This window comes from Aquarana catesbeiana, linkage group LG09, assembly GCF_042186555.1.
Source record: "Aquarana catesbeiana isolate 2022-GZ linkage group LG09, ASM4218655v1, whole genome shotgun sequence".
In the NCBI taxonomy this organism is placed as follows: Eukaryota; Metazoa; Chordata; class Amphibia; order Anura; family Ranidae; genus Aquarana; species Aquarana catesbeiana.
In genome coordinates this window covers 216430811-216453638 of record NC_133332.1, presented here as the reverse complement: position 1 = coordinate 216453638, position 22828 = coordinate 216430811, and the positions used below count along the sequence as shown (strand labels likewise).

At 44.8% G+C, this 22828-nt stretch overlaps 1 protein-coding gene and 1 long non-coding RNA gene across 2 annotated transcripts in view; one reads left to right on the top strand and one right to left on the bottom strand.

The window, feature by feature from the left end:
• The window catches only part of LOC141108262 (uncharacterized), a 326101-nt gene that overhangs the window by 128150 nt on the left and 175123 nt on the right, over positions 1 to 22828 (top strand). The gene's annotated exons all lie outside the window — the stretch shown is intronic.
• On the bottom strand, positions 892 to 22179 carry LOC141107274 (glutamine synthetase-like). Its single transcript, XM_073597967.1, has 6 exons — positions 22002 to 22179; positions 15036 to 15197; positions 8217 to 8363; positions 6823 to 6950; positions 6201 to 6400; positions 892 to 1696 (listed from the first exon to the last, which is right to left on the bottom strand). The coding sequence occupies exons 1-6, from the start codon at positions 22165 to 22167 to the stop codon at positions 1375 to 1377; spliced, it is 1125 nt and encodes a 374-aa protein (XP_073454068.1). The 5' UTR covers positions 22168 to 22179; the 3' UTR covers positions 892 to 1374.

Here is a 22828-nt window from a genome sequence, read left to right as displayed (position 1 = left end):
ATTGTCACTTGCCACCATTTGCAGATTGTCATTTGCCACGTCACCTGCCACCATTTGCAGATTTCACTTGCCACATCACCTGCCACCATTTGCAGATTGTCACTTGCCACATCACTTGCCACCGTTTGCAGATTGTCACTTGCCACATCACTTGCCAGCATTTGCAGATTGTCACTTGCCACCATTTGCAGATTGCCACATGCCATGTCACTTGCCACCATTTGCAGATTGTCACTTGCCTCATCACTTGCCACCATTTGCAGATTGTCACTTGTCACGTCACTTGCCACATCACTTGCCACCATTTGCAGATTGTCACCTGCCACCATTTGCAGATTGTCACTTGCCATGTCACCTGCCACTATTTGCAGATTGTCACTTGCCACGTCACCTGCCACCATTTGCAGATTATCATTTGCCACGTCCCCTGCCACCATTTGTAGATTTTCACTTGCCACCGGTTGCAGATTGTCATTTGTCACATCACTTGCCACCATTTGCAGATTGTCACTTGCCACATCACTCCACATTCAGGGCTGCAGCCTCGATAGCCACACCCTGGCGACGCCTATGCTACCAGCACTAGAAAATGGTCACCAACATTTAGAGAAAAGAGTTGGCACATCTTCCCAAGTTGTCGCTTGGCCTATATTTCTGTCCACTCATTAACAAACACTGGTGGTTGATTTTTTTCCTGGCTTTATTCAAGTGATAAAAATCCAAAAACAGTCACATGTTATTACACCGTTTACAATAAAACCCTCTTCTGAGGAACTTTAGTTCAGACCTAAACATGACTGTGGAGCTTTAAAAAAAAAAATACCCCACAAGTAGGATATGGGATCTTTAAAAACAAAAAAAACACAACCCCCCCAGCAGGTTGATGGTCCTTGTTAGTCACACATTAAAAACCCATTTAAGCAGTGCAGTTATTAGCCACTCCCTTAGTTATAAGGAATTCTGAAAAAGAGCCATCCCACTGGCTTTCAGTCTATAATAATCAATGCCCTCTACCTTCCAAAGTGGAAGAAACTGTACAGAAAGAGATTAGTAAAGAACAGATTAAAACAATGGAGCAGGTTTACCAGCCAGCCTTGCTTTCACTTTCAGCTAATTTGTCTCTGGACACAGTTGCAGTCTTTCCCTTAAGACTAGACGTATCAGATTGTGTTTTTTTTTTTTTTTTAATGAAGCTGGCCATGTCAGCCACTCTTTAGGGAAAGACCAGAGTGGGCATTACAGACACCCTGGAAACATTTTTTCTGCAAGAGACAACTTAGCTGTGAGCCTGCAGCTGAGCTGACCAACCCACTAAAGGCTGAGATGCAAGATGCAAAATGGATGGAATCTACTGGGTGGGTCCAGCCCCCACATTTAATTCTTAGAGTAGTCTTTAGTTTCACTGCCCCTTTCGTTCAGAAGGGTCGTCCTGACCAAGGCCTCAGTAACAGCGTAGGGGTCACAGTTGGCTGCTGGGCGGCGATCTTCGAAGTAGCCGAAGCCTTCCTGTCCAACCTGGCGTGGGATACGAATACTGGCATCACGATTGGCCACACCAGCTGAAAATTCATGGATGCTGGAGATTCCATTCTGTCCTGTCAGGCGTCGAGAATTGTCCTTACCACCTTGTGGGTCGTAGACACAGATGTGGTAGTTGTGACGCTTTTCTAGTTTTTCAATGGCATCTTCAATGTGTCTGGCGGGACAGTAAGGAAATGCTGAATCAAACTGGTGTGTTAACAGGTCATTGTATAATCTCAATAGAACACCATTAAATATGGATAGAATTGGTTACTATCAACACTAAGGGCTTTGTCATTTAGTAATGTGAAATAGTGAACTATTCCATGCTTTGTGAAAATCTAACATCCATCAAATAGGACTACTGCATGTAATAAATATGGAGTATATAAGATAAGGATTACTGTAAAATGGTAACAAAATCAAGCGCTAGTTTTTATCAACATCTTGGCTCTATTGATAGAGGGCAACATTAATTATGATAGGTTAGTATTCTTAATGGTCGGTTTAAAGTATTTATTATCTATCTCATGAGTGTAACCTCTAGGCTGCCATTGCTGGGCTTCTACTGAAAATACTAGTTGCTTGGCTATAAGAATTACTGACCCAGAGCAACAATGTAGAAAAAGAAGAAACTTTGAAATATTTACCTTAGAACGATGCCCTGGATCGGCGTCGGCCCTCCGAGTACAGCGCTGACATCTTCCACCGGAGTTACTTCCGCGTTTGTGGCTCCGGCGCTGTGGTTGGCCAGAGCCGCAATTACGTCACTCCCATGCATGCACATGGGAGTCGCCGGTCACAGCATGACTCTTGAAGAAACGGCACCAGTGGCCTGTTTCTTCAGTGCGCATGCGCCAACGTCGACAGCAGTGCATATACTGAAAATTTCTCTCCTAAACTTATAGTTTAGGAGATATTCAAGGTACCTACAGGTAAGCCTGGTTATAGGCTTACCTGTAGGTAAAAGTGGTGTAACAGGGTTTACAACCAAAAAGAAAGGGAACGGGGTAAAATTGCCCCAAGGACTTTTAAGGTGCTTAAATAATGAGGTAGGTAAAGTAAAGAAGTATATATGCAGAGTCTAACCGTACAAAAGTTTATTTAATATTATTTAATACATAATCACAAAAGATTAAAAACAGGTCTCTCAATATCCATATCAGGCTTTACAAAAACAGTGAGCAAAAACCAATTATTAAATACCACTCGACATGTTTCGCTCAGTTTACGAGCTTCATCAGGAGTTCTGGTAAATATGTGGTATAAAAGTCAATTGATAAATGAAGATAAAACAATTATTGTAGATTATTGAACGCGATGAATAGCATTAGCAGAATAGGATAAGTCTCCTCTGCCTGGACCTCCCATGTTGTTGGTCACAGAGGGGATAAATGTACATATAACCTTGCTTCAGTTATATGTACATTTAGCCCCTCTGTGACCAACAACATGGGAGGTCCAGGCAGATGAGACTTATCCTATTCTGCGAATGCTATTCATCGCGTTCAATAATCTACAATACAGGGGCGGATCCAGGGGGGGGCAACGGGGCAATTGCCTATCCGAGAAATGCGGGTGAGTGAGCCGGCGGGCGGCTCCGTAATTGAGAGAGCCGCCGGGCAGGTCAGCGGCTCCATAGGTGAAAGAGCCGCCAGGCGGCTCCGCAGAGACAGACAGCGGCAGTGGCATTGTTAGGTGGTGCGGGGGTGTGCGGTCCGCACCCGGGTGACACCCACCAGAGGGGTGACACCCGTAGGTAGCGGCACGCACCGCTAACACTGCCCGCTGACCTGATCTGCTTCTCAGGTCTTGCGCTGTGTGCCTCAGCGCAGCGGACTGAAGCCACCTCCCCCTCCTCTCTGTTTACATTCACACAGGAGGAGGAGGAGCCCGAGGGACACGGCTGTGTGTATCGTCCGGTCCGCGCTGTTCTGAGGTCTATACTAATGGGGTCTCTGCACTGAGGGGGATTCTGTACCAATGGGGGGTTCTGCACTGAGGGGCATTCTATACCAATGGGGGGCTCTGCACTGAGGGGGATTCTATACCAATGGGGGGCTCTGCACTGAGGGGGATTCTATACCAATGGGGGGCTCTGCACTGAGTGGGATTCTATACCAATGGGGGGCTCTGCACTGAGCGGGATTCTGTACCAATGGGGGGCTCTGCACTGAGGGGGATTCTGTACCAATGGGGGGCTCTGCACTGAGGGGGATTCTGTACCAATGGGGGGCTCTGCACTGAGGGGGATTCTGTACCAATGGGGGGCTCTGCACTGAGGGGGATTCTGTACCAATGGGGGCTCTGCACTGAGGGGGATTCTATACCAGTGGGGGGCTCTGCACTGAGGGGGATTCTATACCAATGGGGGGCTCTGCACTGAGGGGGATTCTATACCAATGGGGGGCTCTGCACTGAGGGGGATTCTGTACCAATGGGGGGCTCTGCACTGAGGGGGATTCTGTACCAATGGGGGGCTCTGCACTGAGGGGGATTCTGTACCAATGGAGGGCTCTGCACTGAGGGGGATTCTGTACCAATGGGGGGCTCTGCACTGAGGGGGATTCTATACCAATGGGGGGCTCTGCACTGAGGGGGATTCTGTACCAATGGGGGGCTCTGCACTGAGGGGGATTCTAGACTAATGGGGGGCTCTGCACTGAGGGGGATTCTATACCAATGGGGGGCTCTGCACTGAGGGGGATTCTATACCAATGGGGGGCTCTGCACTGAGGGGGATTCTATACCAATGGGGGGCTCTGCACTGAGGGGGATTCTATACTAATGGGGGGCTCTGCACTGAGGGGGGATTCTATACTAGAGGGGGGCTCTGCACTGAGGGGGGATTCTATACTAATGGGGGCTCTGCACTGAGGGGGGATTCTATACCAATGGGGGGCTCTGCACTGAGGGGGATTCTATACTAATGGGGGGCTCTGCACTGAGGGGGATTTTATACCATTGGGGGGCTCTGCACTGAGGGGGATTCTATACCAATGGGGGGCTCTGCACTGAGGGGGATTCTATACCAATGGAGGGCTCTGCACTGAGGGGGATTCTATACCAATGGGGGGCTCTGCACTGAGGGGGATTCTATACCAATGGGGGGCTCTGCACTGAGGGGGATTCTATAATAATGGGGGTTCTGCACTGAGGGGGATTCTATACTAATGGGGGGCTCTGTACTGAGGGGGATTCTATATCAATGGGGGGCTCTGCACTGAGGGGGAGTCTATGCTAATGGGGGGCTCTGCACTGAGGGGGGATTCTATACTAATGGGGGGCTCTGCACTGAGGGGGGATTTTATACTAATGGGGGCTCTGCACTGAGGGGGGATTCTATACTAATGGGGATTACAACATCTCGCTACTGCCTGTCTCTGGGACACAAGAGACCACCTTAGCAGGTGGCAAGTGACAATCTTCATCTGGTGACAGGCGACGTGGCAAGAGACAATCTGCAACATGTGGCAGGCGACGTGGCAAGTGACAATCTGCATCTGGTGACAGGTGACGTGGCAGGTGACACACTCGGGGCTCCCACTGATTCTGCATTATGGTGAGTTAAACTATTAAATTTTTTATAACAATGTAATAATAGTAATAATGCGCTTCAATCATCCTGACACCATAACAACCATGGTGCCGTGATGATTGAAGTGCCAACACCAGCCATTTCCCCGATACATGTACCCCAAAAAAATATATTTTCTGGCAGTGCCCCTCCCAAGACTAGACTCTGGATCCGCCCCTGCTACAGTAATTGTTTTATCTTCATTTATCAATTGGCTTGTATACCACATATTTACCAGAACTCCTGATGAAGCTCGTAAACTGAGCGAAACATGTTGAGTGGTATTTAATTAGTTGTTTTTTGCTCACTGTTTTTGTAAAGCCTGATATGGATATTGAGAGACCTGTTTTTAATCTTTTGTGATTATGTATTAAATAATATTAAATAAACTTTTGTTCAGTTAGACTCTGCATATATACTTCTTTACTTTACCTACCTCATTATTTAAGCACCTTAAAAGTCCTTGGGGCAATTTTACCCCATTCCCTTTCTTTTTGTGTATTTCCTTATGGGATGTGGTGCTAATGGTTGACTGTTCTTGTCCTCTTAAGTTTAAGGGTTTACAACCACTTTAAGGGTCACCAACTCAATGTAATGAAGCCAAGTATCAGCATTTTCAGAATTAGTAGCCTACAGGTTTACTGCATAAAACCCTCAGTTAGATCTTGGGATTATTATTTTTTTTTACTGTGGCATACAAAAGCCGAGACCAAAAATATAGTTTAAACCAGGGGGCTCCAAACTTTTGAAACAAAAAGGACCAGTTTACTGCCCCTCAGACTTTAGGGGGGGCCAGAGTGACCAGTGGGAGTAGAAAATTGTGGAAGGAATAGTGCCCCATCTTTGGTGTCAGTGGGAAGCATAGTGCCTTATTGCTGGCATCAGTGGGAGGAATTGCCCCTTGTCATTGGTGTCAGTGGAAGAAATAGTGCCCCAAGGGCCAGATAAAAGGGTCGCATCTAGCCCATGGGCTACAGGTTGGAGACCACTGGTTTAAACCATTTCCTCCTGGGATCCAATATTTTTTTTTAACATGATTGTGTAGGCTTTTAGAAGCATTGCTTGTTTCTTCCAGCCCCAAAAAGTTGCCTGGGAGACTCACTTCAGTCCTCCTTCCTTCCGCATGTTTTCCGTGCTGTAGTTTGTGTGACACCCAGATCCGTTCCAGTTGCCAATCATGGGTTTTGGGTCCAGCGTTGCCACAACACCAAAGTCCTCACATACTCTGTGTAGGATGAAGCGAGCCATCCAAAGGTGATCTCCCATATCAATCCCTTCACAGGGTCCAATTTGGAACTCCCACTATAGAAGAAATGAAAGATAGAATATAACTAAACAGTTTGCACATCACATTGAAATGTAGTCCTATCCATCTTGGGCAAAGCAGACTTTTAATTGTTTTAGGGTCCATTTAGATCTGTGTGAATAGATGTGAGACTATGTGCAATGACATTATTTTGCATTTCGACACTTGTAGATATACATTTCCCCAATGTGCTTTTGATTAGAATTTGGAGTAGATCAGGTTAACCACCATTGACCAAGGCTAAATACTTGTTGCCAATGTATCAACATGCATGTTATGTGCTTCTATCTGCCAATGTAAAGCAATTGCAGGAAAAATTGTTTCTGGACACACGTTTAGTGTTTCAAGACATGAATAGTAATAGTAATGGGCCCTCACAGATTGTGTCAGGATTTTAGATTGGGTCATTTATCCTTACCTGTGATGGCATAACTTCTGCATTTGTGCCATAGATTTTGATGCCAGCATACAAGCAGGCTTTGTAGTGGCATTCCACAATATCCCTTCCATAGACTTTGTCTGCACCGACTCCACAGTAATAGGGACCTGTAGGGGAGACCAAAGGCCATCAGTTCTAAAGCAAAAATAATCAAGCGAGTTTTAATTCAATCTACAAATCATTTTTAACTTGGAGATCTGTTGCCATTTCAGCCTCTGGTAATGTCTCAATGTACAAACTACAGTCATCCAGCAACAGCTCAAAATAGCACAATTCTCATTTAATCCAAAGTTGTGCTTCGATGAAATGCTCTGGATAATTGTAATTTTGATGGCCAAGATATTTGCAAACACTGAGAATAACTTCAGATAACCATTTCCTGCCGTAGGAAGCTCTGCTAAAGCCCTGTAAACAATGGTGCCTTAGGACCACAATTCAGCAGCTATCCATTTATGAAATCGTGGCTTAGTAGTCAACACTGGTCCTGGTTTCAAAACCTAGTCGAGCACCTGCGCTCGACCCAGAATTTGTAGGTTGTCTTGCAAAGCTATTTTTTTTTTTAAACTGGGTTAATCCACATCTACCTCAGCTAGACTTCGTAGGGGCATTAAAACAGATTGCAAGGGACTCCAAATGTTATAATTCTGGAGCAATTTAATAGAAACTACCTATAACTGAAAGCCAGGATTGCAGTTACTTGAACTGAGACCTTAATTGTCTACAATCCTTAACATCAGATTGTCACATGTACAATGTGGACTCCACAACATAAACTACACTCAACATTTACACAGCTAATAGCCCCATCAGCCGCTAATGAGGACAGGAGAGTGATTAAACGCTCTGAAGTAGTCACATGACGAGCTGCACAGGAGAGACAGATGGCACTTCTGTTATCTCTTAACATTCAGGAGTCCCATGATCTGCCAAGGACCTTGGGTACCAAGAATCCCCCCCCCCCAACTTTGGCTTTTCATTATATTAATCTTTCTAACCCAACCCAGCTTAATCCTGAGCACAAGATCTTATAGCTACAGAACAGAATGGCTGCTAGAAAAATCCCCAACCTGAAAGTTTTTGTAGTGCAACAGGCATATTCACCTTTTGTATTAAACAAAACAAAGTGCACCAGTTTTGCAAAGAATCTGTTTGTGTTTTTTTGTTTACAATGGAGTATTACAGGTGCAATGCACAGGCTCCTGTAGATTATTCCTCCAGCCTCAGGTCCAACTGTAGGCATGGAGCTGGAGGAAGTTAACAGTTGACTTCAAAAGCAGAGGTCACTGTTATGGCGAGCCATTGAGTGCTATATGTTCCTCTGCCATGTAAATTTCTGATTTACAGTTTAACAAAACCATCATAAAAAATCTAACCTTGTGGTCCTGGGAAACCATTTTCAGGCCAGCCATATGGACGTCCATTAATACCAAGAAGAGTGTACTCTTGTTCCATGCCAAACCATGGGTGTTGATCAGCCACCATGTCCATGATTTGCCGACATGTGTGACGCAGGTTGGTTTCTGGAAGGATAAAACAAATTAAAGTCAATAAAGTTCCATCAGTGGATCTGCCAAAGTAAACGCTAAAGTTGTGTACACTGAACAAGGGCAAGGTCTGCATCTCTACAATGTGATGACGTGAAAGGGCACACATTTCCGACAAGCTGCACAGCAAAGTTTTTTCCTTTGATTCAAAAAACCCAATACATGTATGTTCCCACTTTAGGCTTCAGGAGTATTCTGCAAGCTCCCTTTAATACCATCTTCAATGAAGACCCCCAATTAGCACTTTATACATACAGAAAACTATTTCATCAGCCCCTCCCACCTCTGAAAAAGCCTACATACCCTGCCACAATGTACACATGAACAAATTTACCAACTCCAATTAACCCAAAAGTATGTTCTAGATTGGTGGGGGGGGGGGATTGGCACATTTGGGGGAATCTAAACCCCAGTACAGCATAGCTTTAACACTTATTGCTATAAAAACCTCGGGGGCGTGGCCTGATGCATGGAGCAGTGAGACGTGCCTGCATTCAGCTCCCAGGATCCCTTGGTTCCATGGACCTCATAACGGCCAGTAAATCAGCCAAAAACTACACCAATGGGGAAAGATAAACCCAAGGCACCGAAGGGCACCAGCGGAAACCGTCAAGGGGGCGATCTGGATGATTATTTCGGCCAATCTCCGTCTGCCTCACAGCGCCGCCCACAATCCAAGATGGCACCAGCTCCGCCGTCCCCAGCACGCTCTGACTCGGTCCTGCACACACAGGTGAGCTCACACAGCCAAATCTCACTCCCTAAGGACCCCGAGTTTACATCCAGGCTTACCAGGAGCCGCTCTAATGTCTCCCTGGGTTCAGGGGAGGGCTGGGACATGGAGGCACAGATCAGATCCCTCCATAGCTACATCAGATCCCTGCCCACTAAAGCAGACTTTGAGCACTGTGTGCACAGGATTGAGAAGGCATACAAAAAGGAGATCTCTGACCTTAAAAAGGACATAGGGGCACGCTTTGAAGATATAGAAAGCACTGCAGACAGCCTAAGTGACTCTGTACAGACACATGACAGAATCCTCAACACTCACACGGTCATGCTGCAGCAGCTTTCCTACCAACAAGACGATATCGAAAATCGCAATCGTCGAAACAACATACGCATACGGGGGATCCCCGAATCTGTAGACCCCAAAAATCTACATGCGGCTGTGACGGCCATCTTTAATCAACTGCTACAACATCCCAAGGATGACTCCATCGAATTGGACCGTGTACACCAAACCTCAGGTCCCCGAACCTCTGACCCCTCCTTCGTACGTGATACCCTGTGCTGGGTCCACTTTTACAAGATCAAGGAGAATATAATGAGGGCTGCCAGTTCACAGCACACGATCCTCTTCACCGACACCCCTGTGATGCTTCTCCCTGATCTCTCCCGCCAGACACTGGCAATGGGGAAAGCATTGAAGCCACTTATGCAGCTCCTGCAATCAAGGCAGATAAAATACCAATGGCGATTCCCCTTCCATCTCTGAGTACACCACAAGGGTAAAACTGCCATCTTTCACACTTTGGGAGACTTACCTTCATTCATCAGTACAATGGAACTGCCGCAAGTTGCCCTGCCAGACTGACCGTTTTCCCCGACTACCCCGGGACTACCCTTTACACCACAATGGCAGAAACAGGGCCGCAAACGTAGCCCCAGATCTACTCTGCAGCAGGATCCCAACGATTGAACTCAGCCTGGATTACCTTTCTGTTTTCTTCTTTCTCCAGGAATCATTCCGAGGCCAATGTAGGCTTAATTTGCTGCCATCCACCCTGTCCGCAAGCTGTTACATTGCTTTTTTCATTTTTTTTTTTTTAAATGGTTTTTGACTCCATATATTCCCCTACTTAATGTACATTCGTCCAGTGATCTGGACTGATACCCGTGTTCCATACATACCTTTCTCCCTTTTTATTGAACTCCTCCTCGCTGTCCCCCCCCCCAGGTTGCCTTGGTCAATTCATCTGCATGTGCACCTCTCTATATTATAGGTTATGTATGTTGCCTCTTTAAATGCCTGAAGTACATGTGCATGTTATGCTGGCACCCTCCACCAAGGACTACCGTTTCCTAATAACCTCTAGTTCATTTACATATTACCCGTTATGCTGATTTTCCTTCACCGTGTTCATAGCCATGGCTACACATTAATGTTTCACTGTTATGCTGTTTAGTGAATGGTTATGGTTATTTTTTTGCCACCGCGCCGGTCCTGAGGAGCTGCGGGCAGGAGTTTTTAGGTGAGGCCGCGGCTTCGGCCTAGTCCGCGAGGCCGGACGCCGTGGACTGGGCTGAAACAGCGGCCTCGCCTAAAAACTCAGGCCCGCAGCTCCTCAGGACCGACGCGGTGTCAAAAAAACTTGTTTCGAATCGTGAATCGAGTTTTTTTTAAGAAAATCGCAGATTTTTTTTTTATTTTAGAAAATCGCCCAGCCCTACCCTCTAAGCATGCATAGGTCACATACTCTGGTCTGACCATGCCCCCGTCTATTTGACCCTAGCACGACCCCCGATGACCCGCAGAGGCACATACTGGAGACTCAATGATAATTTACTATGAGACTCTGTTTGCGTAGCCAATGTTTCCAAAACCATTAAGAATTTCATGTCTGATCACTCCTCAGACACCACCTCCTCCCTCAATCAATGGCAGGCCTTAAAATGCGTGGTATGGGGAGTGCTTATATGGCATGGCTTTCGCTTCAAAAAAATAAGAGCCGATGATATACGCCGCCTCCTTTCCACTATAGCGGAACTTGAACCCATCCATTAAACGAGACCTAGACCCCACCATTTTTGTACAACTATCTAATGCTCGTCAAGACCTACTCCAACTCCTAGACTCACATTCCCTGATTGCTAGAGATAGAGCACGTAACCTCTACTACTCACTTGCAAACAAATGCGGTAAACACCTGGCACGGACCCTTCACCCTAGACCCCCTTGTCACTCCATCCCCTTTATTATCCAATCCAACCAAGACAAGACGTTCAATACATCAGGCATTTCCGCTTCCTTTCGACAATACTACTCACAACTTTACAACCTTTTGCGTAAAGTCCCACATACCCAGACCACTACCTCTAGCGACGACATGCGAGACTACATCACAGAGACAGCGTTACCCACCATTGATGTATCAGACTCTCTAGAGCTTGATAAACCTTTAGCCACATCCAAATTTTTACAAGCCATCAAGGACCTGAAAACAGGCAAATGTCCTGGACCAGACGGGTACACCCCCCGTTTTTACAAAATATTTGCCCCTCAACTAGCACCACTCCTAACAAAAGCTTTCAACTCTATTGATGTATCCAACTTACCCTCCAAAGGGTTATTGTCAGCCAACATCTCCATAATACCAAAACCGGGCAAAGACCCATCCCAGTGTAGTAGCTATCGGCCTATATCCTTGCTCAACATAGATCTTAAATTGTTCGCAAAGGTTTTGGCCACCCGCTTGTCCCCCCTTCTCCCAGGAGTGATACATAATGACCAAGTAGGGTTTGTCCCTGGCCGAGAGGCAGGGACAATACCACTAAAACGATTCACCTCATTTCTTTTATACAGCGCAAAGACCTGAAGGCCTGCCTCCTATCCTTCAACGCCGAGAAGGCGTTTGATAGGGTTAATTGGAGATTCTTACGACTCTCACTTGAACAACTAGGCCTAGGAACAACCTTCATCACTAAAGTAATGTCTTTGTACTCCCAGCCTTCTGCCACAGTACTAGTAAACAGCACTGCATCAGAACCATTCGACATCTCGAATGGTACATGGCAGAGCTGCCCCCTCTCCACACTTTTGTTTGTCATCATTATAGAACCCTAGCATGTGCCATACGTCAGAACGCCTCCATCCATAGCATTCAAACACCTCCCTCCCACCACAAGCTATACCTATATGCTGACGACCTTTTAGTCTATATACAAAAACCCCATGTCTCACTACCATCTCTCTTCCTGGAACTCCGCCGGTTCGGCTCCTTCAGCAACTTTAAACTTAATATAGCCAAAACGGAAGCTCTCAACATATCCCTCCCTGCCTCTATGCTGTCCCTACTGAAATCAAACTTCTCCTTTCAATGGCAAACAAAAGGGATATCATACCTAGGGGTTATTATCCCCTCTAATCTAACCAACCTATTTTCACTGAACTATGTCCCCCTACTCTCCCACATACAGAAAGACCTGGAAGAATGGGGTGGATCCCCCTTGCTGTGGTTCGGGCGGATCAATACTCTTAAAATGGACACCCTGCCCAAACTCATATACCTCTTTCAAACAATCCCTGTCATAGTCCCAAAATCTTTCTTCACCTCCTTACGATCCCTGGCTATTAGATTAATGTGGAACCGTGGGCTCCCCAGAGTTAAGTACAATCTGCTTACTCTCTCGAAGTTACTGGGTGGGGCTGGTCTCCCAGACTTTGAGCTCTATTACAAAGCCACCCATATGGCACGCATCCTGGAATGGTTCCCTCATCCCTTCCTGAAGGCATCGGTCTCAATAGAGCAAGACTTGGCCCCCGTGGACCTTTGAGCCCACCTATGGGCATATAGACACGTCTATGCCCACCTACCCTCTCTCCCACCACTAACGCTCGCCTCTCTTAAACTTTGGTACGGCAGAGGTCTCTGCGCCATTTTATCTTCTGACCCATCCCCGTTGACACCTCTGTTTGATAACCCAATGTTCCCACAGGGCGTGGGAGCGACGACCATGGGGTCTTTCAAACGCACTGACTGGCCTCAAGTGCATTCTTTTGTACATCATTTACAGGGGACACCGGTCACACCAGCAGGATCCTGTGACTGGCTCACCGCCCTGCACATGTCAACGTTCAATAAACACCTACACGCTTCCTCCCAAATACACTGCTCCAAAACTGGTTTCCCTTCCGGAAACGCACAGACACCTTCTCTCATCCTTATATGGCCTATTAAAGGCCCTAACACACGACCACCTGCCACATTACACTAGGATGTGGTCTGCGGACTTGCTTGAGGACATCTCCAGACCGGAATTGCAGACCTCGTTCCACTTTACGCATAAATTAACGATATCTTGCTATTCTCAGGAAAAGAATTACAAGATCCTATCCAGGTGGTACAGGGACCCTGCCACTTTGCACAAAATTTTTCCATCTTCTTCAGCCTCCTGTTGGCGTTGTAGCGCCTCTACTGGGACTTATCTACATGTCTGGTGGGACTGTGAGAGGATCCGCCCCTTCTGGACTCAGGTATTTGAATGTTACAATAAATGTTATGATGAAACATTACCGACCTCCCCAAAAACTGCTCTCCTCTCCATACTACCCGGGTCTATAACACAAAAACGAAACCTACTACATTTTCTTATGTCCTCAACGAGACAGCTCATTCCATCATATTGGAAAACAACCACCACTCCTCCTTTGTCACGGTGGGTTTCGACCATGAATGATACCATGAGAATGGAGATGTTGGCCCTTGTTAATGACACATATGAAAATTATACGATGTTGTGGTCTGTCTGGCCACCTCAGACACCCTAATGAACATGCTATTGAACCCGCTGAGAATATCTTAACGAGAACCTTACCCCTGAGGCTCACTATCCCAAGAAGCCATCGATCTGCCACCTCCTAATCCAACACTTACTTCCCCTAGAAAATGTTTCCTCAGCAGCTCTTCTGCTCCTCTTTGACTTTTCCCCCCATCCCTCTCTACTTCTCCCTGCTCCTCCCCGATTCATCCCTCCCCCTCCTCTTTTTCCTTTTCCTCCCCTCTTTCTCTCCTTTCTTGGATCTGGTCCTTTCCCTTTTACTTTATACAATCTACAAGTGTTACTTTATACTATGAACGCCAAGGATTATTAGCCAGATACGTTTCTTGCACCGGAAGACGGTCCTTCACTCTAGCTCAACCCTACTAGAGCACAGGAGTCAAGCTATGGGCAATAGCCATTGGGCTGACTCCCTACACATGTTTGTTTCTGACTGTCCATGGACTGTGAATTTTCATGTTGTTTACTATGTTTTCTATGAAAATGTTAATAAATATATTTTGAACACTAAACCTATAAAAACATTTAAATATTGATGAGCGACTATACAAGTCATGTCATCATGTTGCAAGGATTTCTGGAATGTCAAGTAGACATCACTCAAAGCCAACATAGTTTGGAATTTTGGAACTGTACAAAGTGCTTTTTGCTGTGTGGGAACCTACAAAGCAACTTCTCAAAACATAGAAGGCAATCATTCACCATTTCTACTACCCAGTCTAAACAGTGGAATTGCTCAGCAATGTTCTAGTGATGCCAGAAATCTCTGCAAAGTGGAGAAGGAAATTTAAGGTCATCCATGAGCTCCAAAAAGTACTGCAATACTTGCAAAAACAGCAGCATGTGCTCAGTATTTTATATACTCTGCGCTACAGCAAATAAAATTGGAACCCTTTTGAAGATGAGCAGACACTATGCCATAACGAGTATCCCCTGACTACAGATGCTTGTTATCACCACATAGGAATGCAGAAACTGCCAACTAAGCAATACTTAGAATTCTAGATGTAATTAAAGAGTCACCAGTGGTCATTTAAAATGTCCCATGTTCACAGATTCTCCAATTCTGCTACAGTGGTACTGTACCTGCTGATTTTCGGTTGTATTTTAGGACCTCACACATGACTAGCTTGTTGGGGTCCAGGCAAAAAGGGTCACGAAACACCTGGACAGGGACAAGGTACATGTCACTGTTGGAGTTCTCAGCTTGATATGTGCCTGAGCCACCAAAGTTCCATTCTGGGACCTCTAATGGAAGAAAAGGAATAAGAGTTAGCAGGAATACCAGGTTAGAGATCACATGGCAGAGGAGAGGACAATATTCGGATTACAGCTGATCACCCTTGAGGCACATTAATACATTTTCCTGGTTAGTCATTTTTATTACACACAATCTGTTATTTCAAGGGTTGAATAAAATATTAATTGAGCTTTTCAAAAGTGCTGATGAAGGTCTTTTTTATTTCCCCCTCCCTTAAGAGTTAACCCATGTAAAGTGGATGTTTCCATAGATGCAAAATAAACAGTTTCTTGGCAAAACATGGATGAGTTCCAATTCTAGCTCTGCATACTCCACTTTGGGCCTCATGCACACATAAACCACTGCTTTTACAGGAGTTCTGAATTTGTTTTTTTACCTCTAAATGCCCCTCTATGGGAGGAAGAGGCATTTAGAGTTAAAATTGTGGGGGGGGGGGGGACGCACTTGTGTTCAGGAGAGGAGCTTTTGAACATAAAAACTCTCAAAGCTGCCGATAATCTCTCGTCCACAAAGACAGTAGAATAATCCAGGTATACATTGTTCTCTGGAACAATGTATAATAGGGATTTCTATCAACGGAAATACGGGAGTCTTTTGGGTTCTGGTTGGAGACAGGTTTAATGTTTGAAAGCCATGTGGCTTCTAAAAACATACATGCACCCTGTCTCTGCTCAGACACACCCATAAGACTCCTGTAGTCATTGTTCATTGGTTGTTGCATTTTCCTGTGTTGTTAAATCCTTATATGGTCATTGATATCCTGTGAGGTCCCAAGCTTTGTAAGAGGTGTTATTGGCTGTTGAAGGCCGAACCCTCGAGCTGTGGGACCTCCTATTGATATGCTAATAAAGTGACTCACGCAGACAGCTGGGGCTGGCTGGCAGTGTGTTTTTGGAACTGGAATCATGAGGTTGTGATTATTTGTCTAGTTGGCTGGATGGGGCACACACCAGAGGATGGATACGATCAAAAGGTGAGATGCATTTATATCATTAGACGAAATTGTTATTATGATTAGAAACAGGAGATTTGGCTGTGTGCTCTGTGTGCAGCCAAATTTCGCTAACAGCATGGCGAGCCAGAACGTAGGAGTGAACAGAACCTCCTTCAGAATCGAATCATTAAGATGTGCTGGGGAGGGTCTGCTTCGCGAAAAGAACACATTTTTCATCTTTTGAAATAATGCTGGAAGTTTGATCATATGTCTGGTGTGTGCCTGTGTGTGTGCCTGCGTGTGTGTGTGATTTGTATCTCGAATCTTTGTGTAAAGAGACTGTGTGTGTGTGTGTGTGTGACTGATGCTGTGTAACAAGTTTGTAATGCATATGAGAAATATAAATGTATGAATTGATATTATTTGCAGCCTGCAATGTGTGTGTGGCTGAGTAGTTTTGTAAGTAGCTGAACCTGTTTGTAAAGATGCCATGAGTATAGTGAAGGGGCAGGCATTGTTTTTTTGTATTGAAAGGGGCTACGCCCTGGGGGAAGGGAACTCTAATGTTCTGAACAGACATGCAAGCATTCACTGTCTGTATCTCTCGTTCCTGTGAAAGCTGATGTGAACTGAGTTTGAGTGTATGTTTCAGCCGTGTAATTGTGGGTTATGTGGCTTGGTTGTTTCATTGGATAGCATGTGTTCCTAAGTTGTGTTTTTTTGTAACTTTAACACTTTTAAATGTTTGCCTAAGGGTTCATTTAGTATCTCAAATGTGTAAGTTTTTGGGGAGACATTTTTGGTTTTGGCAGGAAAATTGTTTTTGTCTGCTACTTCCTTTAGTTCTCTTGTTGTTGTTGTCTACCATGTGACTACGGTCGGCCATTTTCTTTTCCTTTGTGTGTGAACTTTGAAATGTTTATCCATCTTGGTCAGTTTTGGCGGGAAAATGCGCCATTTTGTTGGGGTCTGACCTTTGTTGTGGTCACCATGTGCATCGGCGGCAATTTTGACCTGTGAGCCCTCCTATAGGGGGAGCTGCTCCATTGTGTATTCCTTTGTGTGTGCAAAGCCATGTGCTTTAAGCTACAATCTGGCTTCTAGGCACCATTTTGTGAATTCTATTTTTGTACTGTTTACATACTTTTTAAGGAAACTATTGCGTTTTCTGTATTGAATATTGGTTTTAAGTTGAAATGCCTGTCGCATATCCAAATGCCCATGCATTGTTGGGACATCACAAGAGGAGCTGTTTACACCCTGTGGGTGTCTCAGGTTTCTAGGTAATAGCATGGGGGGAGTTCTGACTCTCAGAGTCAAATAGAGTGTAGTGTTTAAGAAATCCTGGTTTGTCTTGTCATTTGTTAATGTCGGCCATTTTTCTGTAGTCCTGGTTTCATTCACCATTTTGCCGTGGACCGATTTTCGATTGCTGCAACTGCCTTTTTGTTTCTGCTGATTTTAGTCTCGAGCGAAATATCTCCTGGGTTTGTACTGATTTCCATTTCCAGTAGAATCATTTAGGTTTTTATACCAGTTGTTTTAAAGAAGTTTATGTTTCTAGTGAAGAAATCTCGATCAACAACTAAATTTCATGTGTTAATGGCAACATTTTGTTTGTGGTTTGCAGTGGAAGGGAAAAGACTTTGGTCCTCCTTCAGCCGTCTTTTTGCAGGAGTTTCAGTTTTTGGCTTTTGTTACACTGTTGTGTGGTATTTCGGTCAAAACTTGTGGTTTTCCTAGGGGATATGTGAGTCAAGGGGGATTCCCTCCCATTTGCAATATGGGGGCTTATTCCACCCACTCCTGGACAAAAGTTTTTATTTGTTGTTAGCCATAGAATTTTCTAATGTCTTGATACAGACAAAAATTTGAGGCTTCCCCTCCCCCTCCCTCTTCCTACTCAGGTGTGCAACAGGAAGTTTGTGGGAGGGGCTTGGCGTCTTTTGACTTGTGTTTGGAAAGACAAAATCATTTTTATTTTTAAATTAAATTAAGGTTTATACTGTAATACAGTTTTGGGTAGAGAGCAAACAGGAGGCATCCTAGTTATTGTTGTAATATCTAGGTACAGAGAGAAGCCATAACATTGTTTTGAATAGTGGAGGATTTCATGGTGTTTTTGTAGTTGTCGGACAAACACGTTTAGAAGGCAGTATATCGTGAGACTGGTCGGGCCGTGTATAATAGTCGGAATTCCAGTTCGCGATTGTATTGGCATAGACGTGAGGAGTAGTACGCTAACAGCCCCGCTCAGGCCGTGTATAATAATCGGAATGCGGGGGTCGATTATGGTGATAAAGGCGCAAACCATAATCGCTCCGAAAATAAAGCGCAGGGTTCTCTGGACGCAGAGTTCGCCAAAAAAAAAGCAATTTGAATCGTCATGGGCAATAGGTCGTCCATGCACCCCAGTCAGACAGCCACATAATACATGAAATCTGAGTTCTGAGGAAAAGGCCATTAAATCCCAGAAAGATTGACATAGGTGGTCCAAGGATACTATTTTGGGTATCCCTCTGGAGTTGATGTTGCGCGACTGCGGCTTCAGAAATCTGTAATGTTGAGTGAGTTGATGGATGCGTAGTACACATTTGTGTGATTAAAAATACACAGGCCTGTTTTTGAACTTTGTGTGGCTGGTCCATGGAAAGATTTCGAAATGCTCTTGTGCTTTTCAAATTGTATTCTTTTTCTATCGCTAAAAGAGTGAAGGCAGCATTCCATCTGGTCGTGTTTATTTTTCATTTTTCGTTTTTGGGAACTATGAAATATCTCCCCCACATTTGTATCTAAATGTTTGTCTTTGTTTCATTGTTTGTATGTGGTAACAAGATGTTTGAACCTACCGCGACATCCCTCTTGCGTGTCGCGGCTATTGTATTTTAAGAAAAAAATGTGAAAGTAAGATTTACAGAGGGTTTAGTTATTGTCGGTTTTGTCAGTGACAATTTACCAATGTACATGAATATTGTATTGTTTACCATTCTTTGAAGGATAGAGTAATAACCTTTGTTTATAAGTATCTTTTCAGGTCCAAAGAGTTTCTAGAAGTGTGTGTACAGGTGTATAAGAAGGTAAAAGTATCATAGGCTATTTCACTGTTTTATTCTGCACCATTCTAAACCCTGCATGTCTTCCTCCAGTTTGTAATGAGGAGGGAAGAAAAGGGGGGATGATAGTGGTGAGAATAACACATTTTCAAACCAACAATACTAACCGCTCTAATTCTAACCAAGTTTGTGCCAAGACTGTCTTTCTTTGAGGGAATTTGAATCAGCAAGCAGCAGTCTGGTGAAGGAGGCTCCCATCCCAGATGCTAATAACCTTTTTGTCACTGGTTCCAGGTATTACACCCCAGATGGTAAGCCACGCACAGGTTATGCAGTGACCACAGTCCCGATGTCGGGGTTATTGCCATATGAGGTTTGTTTGAAGGTCAACCAAAAACAGAATTGTACTTTCCTCATTAGCTGTCACCTACATTCTCAGCTGATGGGGTGGGTGCAATCACTGTAACATGAACTTCAAAAGGTCCACCACAGGGTTCACGAGTCCATCCTGGACCCTGACACAATAACCAGTTTACATTCTTTCCAACCAGGTAACTGGGTCATTGTAAATAAGCTTGAGGGATGAGACCACGCCAGCCACTGCAAGAAGCTGATCAACCACAAAGAGTAGAGAAGTATCTTTGTTAATTTATATTTTTTTGTTTAATAAATTTTAGCAAGGGTAACGATGAAAAGCATCCCAACTAGCTAAGAAAGAGAACAGGACACATGGTCGGGTATTAGTGCCCCAGCGATGAAGGCGGTACATGATATATGTGACGTTCATATTGGTGTGAGGAGTTTTGACAGACTAGTAAAATCCAAACAGACACCTGTCAATGGAACTTAACAAAACATTTCTAGAGGGTAAAATTAATTATAATTTTAACAATAGCTCTGGTTCTTGCCAGCTTTGGTATCGGGATAACTAGGTAGCCCACAAGTGTGCTTCAACTGAAGTTTGGTATTAATGCGGATCTACAGCTTATAAGGTAATTTCCCGTAAGGCAAGAGGTTCATGTGTGCTAGTGAAACTCGTCCCAGCATCTTATGTCGCCGCCGATCGTGAGGATCTGATGGCGCGAGAGAAGGTAAGAATGGCAGGGACAGCTGGAAGGGAATTGCTTGTACACGGTGGGGGCTTGAGCTTATAAAACGCTTGAACAATTTCTCATCCATTGAGGATGGGATGTTTTCATGTAACTGTTGAAGCTACAAGGAAGTTCCCACATTCCAAGGGGGTTTCTGGGAATTCATAAGTAAAGATTGTTATATCTGGATCGGGGATAGTAGTGACAAAGTTCAGGCCCATATGGATAATGTTTAGGTCCCTACAAGGCAAAGCCAGAGCTATAGATAGTGAAGGTTGGAATCCTTTTTAAGGGTTTGGGAATCGTTGGAGATTTAATTTTTATCTTGCAGCGGATCATAGTGAAGGAAGTAGGGTTATATATACTCATGTTGTTTTTGTCTCTATTCCTTCTATATGCCATGATGAGGTGCTCCTGTTGCCTGATTGGATGCGTGACCAGAGTCTGAGCAGATGACCACATCTTCCCTGATGAGATGCCCCGAAGCCCGACCCACGTACAAGACACAGAGGATCCCAGACCGATCGGCGACTACTACAGCTCACCACGTCATCTCCAACAGAGTCTACGTGTCAAGCCGTGTTTTACTTTTTATGGACTAAGAAGAAGATCAGGATTCATCGAGGGACACATGGTATCATATGACAAGAGGAGGGACTGTTGTGGAAAATTTTATATTGATTGATATAAGTCTCCCAGTGTGTGTTCAATCACAGCCCGCTCTAATAGCTGACTGGGGCAGACCAACGCTGGTTGAGATCCGTTTGGTAGTGAAAAGCTCTTTGGGGATGTAGAGAAATGTTTGCGGAGTGGGGACGTGTCTGCTAGCTAAGGGCCCCTGTGCGATGCACAGAACGATCGTCTGGTGGGGATGTGTTCGCTCTGCAAAGACATTATCGGTTTAACGAGTGTGCTCTCATGTTGCCCCTGTGTGCCTGATCAACACATTTGTGGCCCAATGAGTGTACGCCTGCCGATAATCTCTCGTCCACAAAGACAGTAGAATAATCCAGGTATACATTGTTCTCTGGAACAATGTATAATAGGGATTTCTATCAACGGAAATACGGGAGTCTTTTGGGTTCTGGTTGGAGACAGGGTTAATGTTTGAAAGCCATGTGGCTTCTAAAAACATACATGCACCCTGTCTCTGCTCAGACACACCCATAAGACTCCTGTAGTCATTGTTCATTGGTTGTTGCATTTTCCTGTGTTGTTAAATCCTTATATGGTCATTGATATCCTGTGAGGTCACAAGCTTTGTAAGAGGTGTTATTGGCTGTTGGAGGCCGAACCCTCGAGCTGTGGGACCTCCTATTGATATGCTAATAAAGTGACTCATGCAGACAGCTGGGGCTGGCTGGCAGTGTGTTTTTGGAACTGGAAGCATGAGGTTGTGATTATTTGTCTAGTTGGCTGGATGGGGCACACACCAGAGGATGGATACGATCAAAAGGTGAGATGCATTTATATCATTAGACGAAATTGTTATTATGATTAGAAACAGGAGATTTGGCTGTGTGCTCTGTGTGCAGCCAAATTTTGCTAACAGTGGACAAGGTAAATCGTGATTTAAATAGTCCTAGCATGCTTTGGAATGCACAAATGCCTGTGTGCTAAAGTGTGTGCTAAAGCGCCAGATTGTGCATCCAGATGTCCAGAAGCCGGAAGACCAGGCAAGGTGTAAAAGTGGGGGAAGGGCTGCCATCTTACCTTCAATAGACTTGGGTTCATAGTCCAGGGTCTTGGTCTTGCAGCGGATCCCTTCTCCAGTGCCATCAATCCAGACGTAGGTCACCTGGACCATCCCCTCTTGGGACAGCTTCATATACTGCTCCCTCACCCCCTTGTTGAGCCTGGAACTGTGTGACACAGACATGGTGGTGATTGCTAATCTAGAAAAAACAGAAGGAAAAAAAATATTGTTATTATACAGGATTTATATAGCGCCAACAGTTTGCGCAGCACTTTACAACATGAGGACAGACAGTACAGTTACAATTAAATACAGGAGAAACTAGAGGGTCCTGCTCATTAGAGCTTACAATCTAGGAGAGAGTTTGTGGAGGAAACAGAAGTTTCCTGAAAATCTTACAAAACTGCAAGCCAGCAACATTCTTGTTGACAGATCTGCAGTACCCTGCCATGCTGCCAACTACTAACCTGGAGCACAACCCACCATTTTCAAATTAGGGCCTCCCATTAAAGAAAAAAAATGTGCTGCAGCACCTAACAGTGCTTGGTCCCACAAATGCCCTATGATCCTGCCAGTAAATCCCACCTAAAGCAACTTCCTTTGATGGGACGACAACAATGCTGCACTGTCCCTGAATTCAGAGCACAGTTGCCACTCATGTAGGGGGGGAAGAGGAGGAGGGCGGGGCATGAGCACGACAACTTGTACTCAATATTCTCAAGCAATTCCATGATTGGCATGCATTAAGTTGGCCATACATGGATCAGCAGGACCTGGCCAAATTTTCCTTGTCAAAAGAAGTTTATTGAGTATACAATGTTATAAAGATACATAAAGTAAGTTT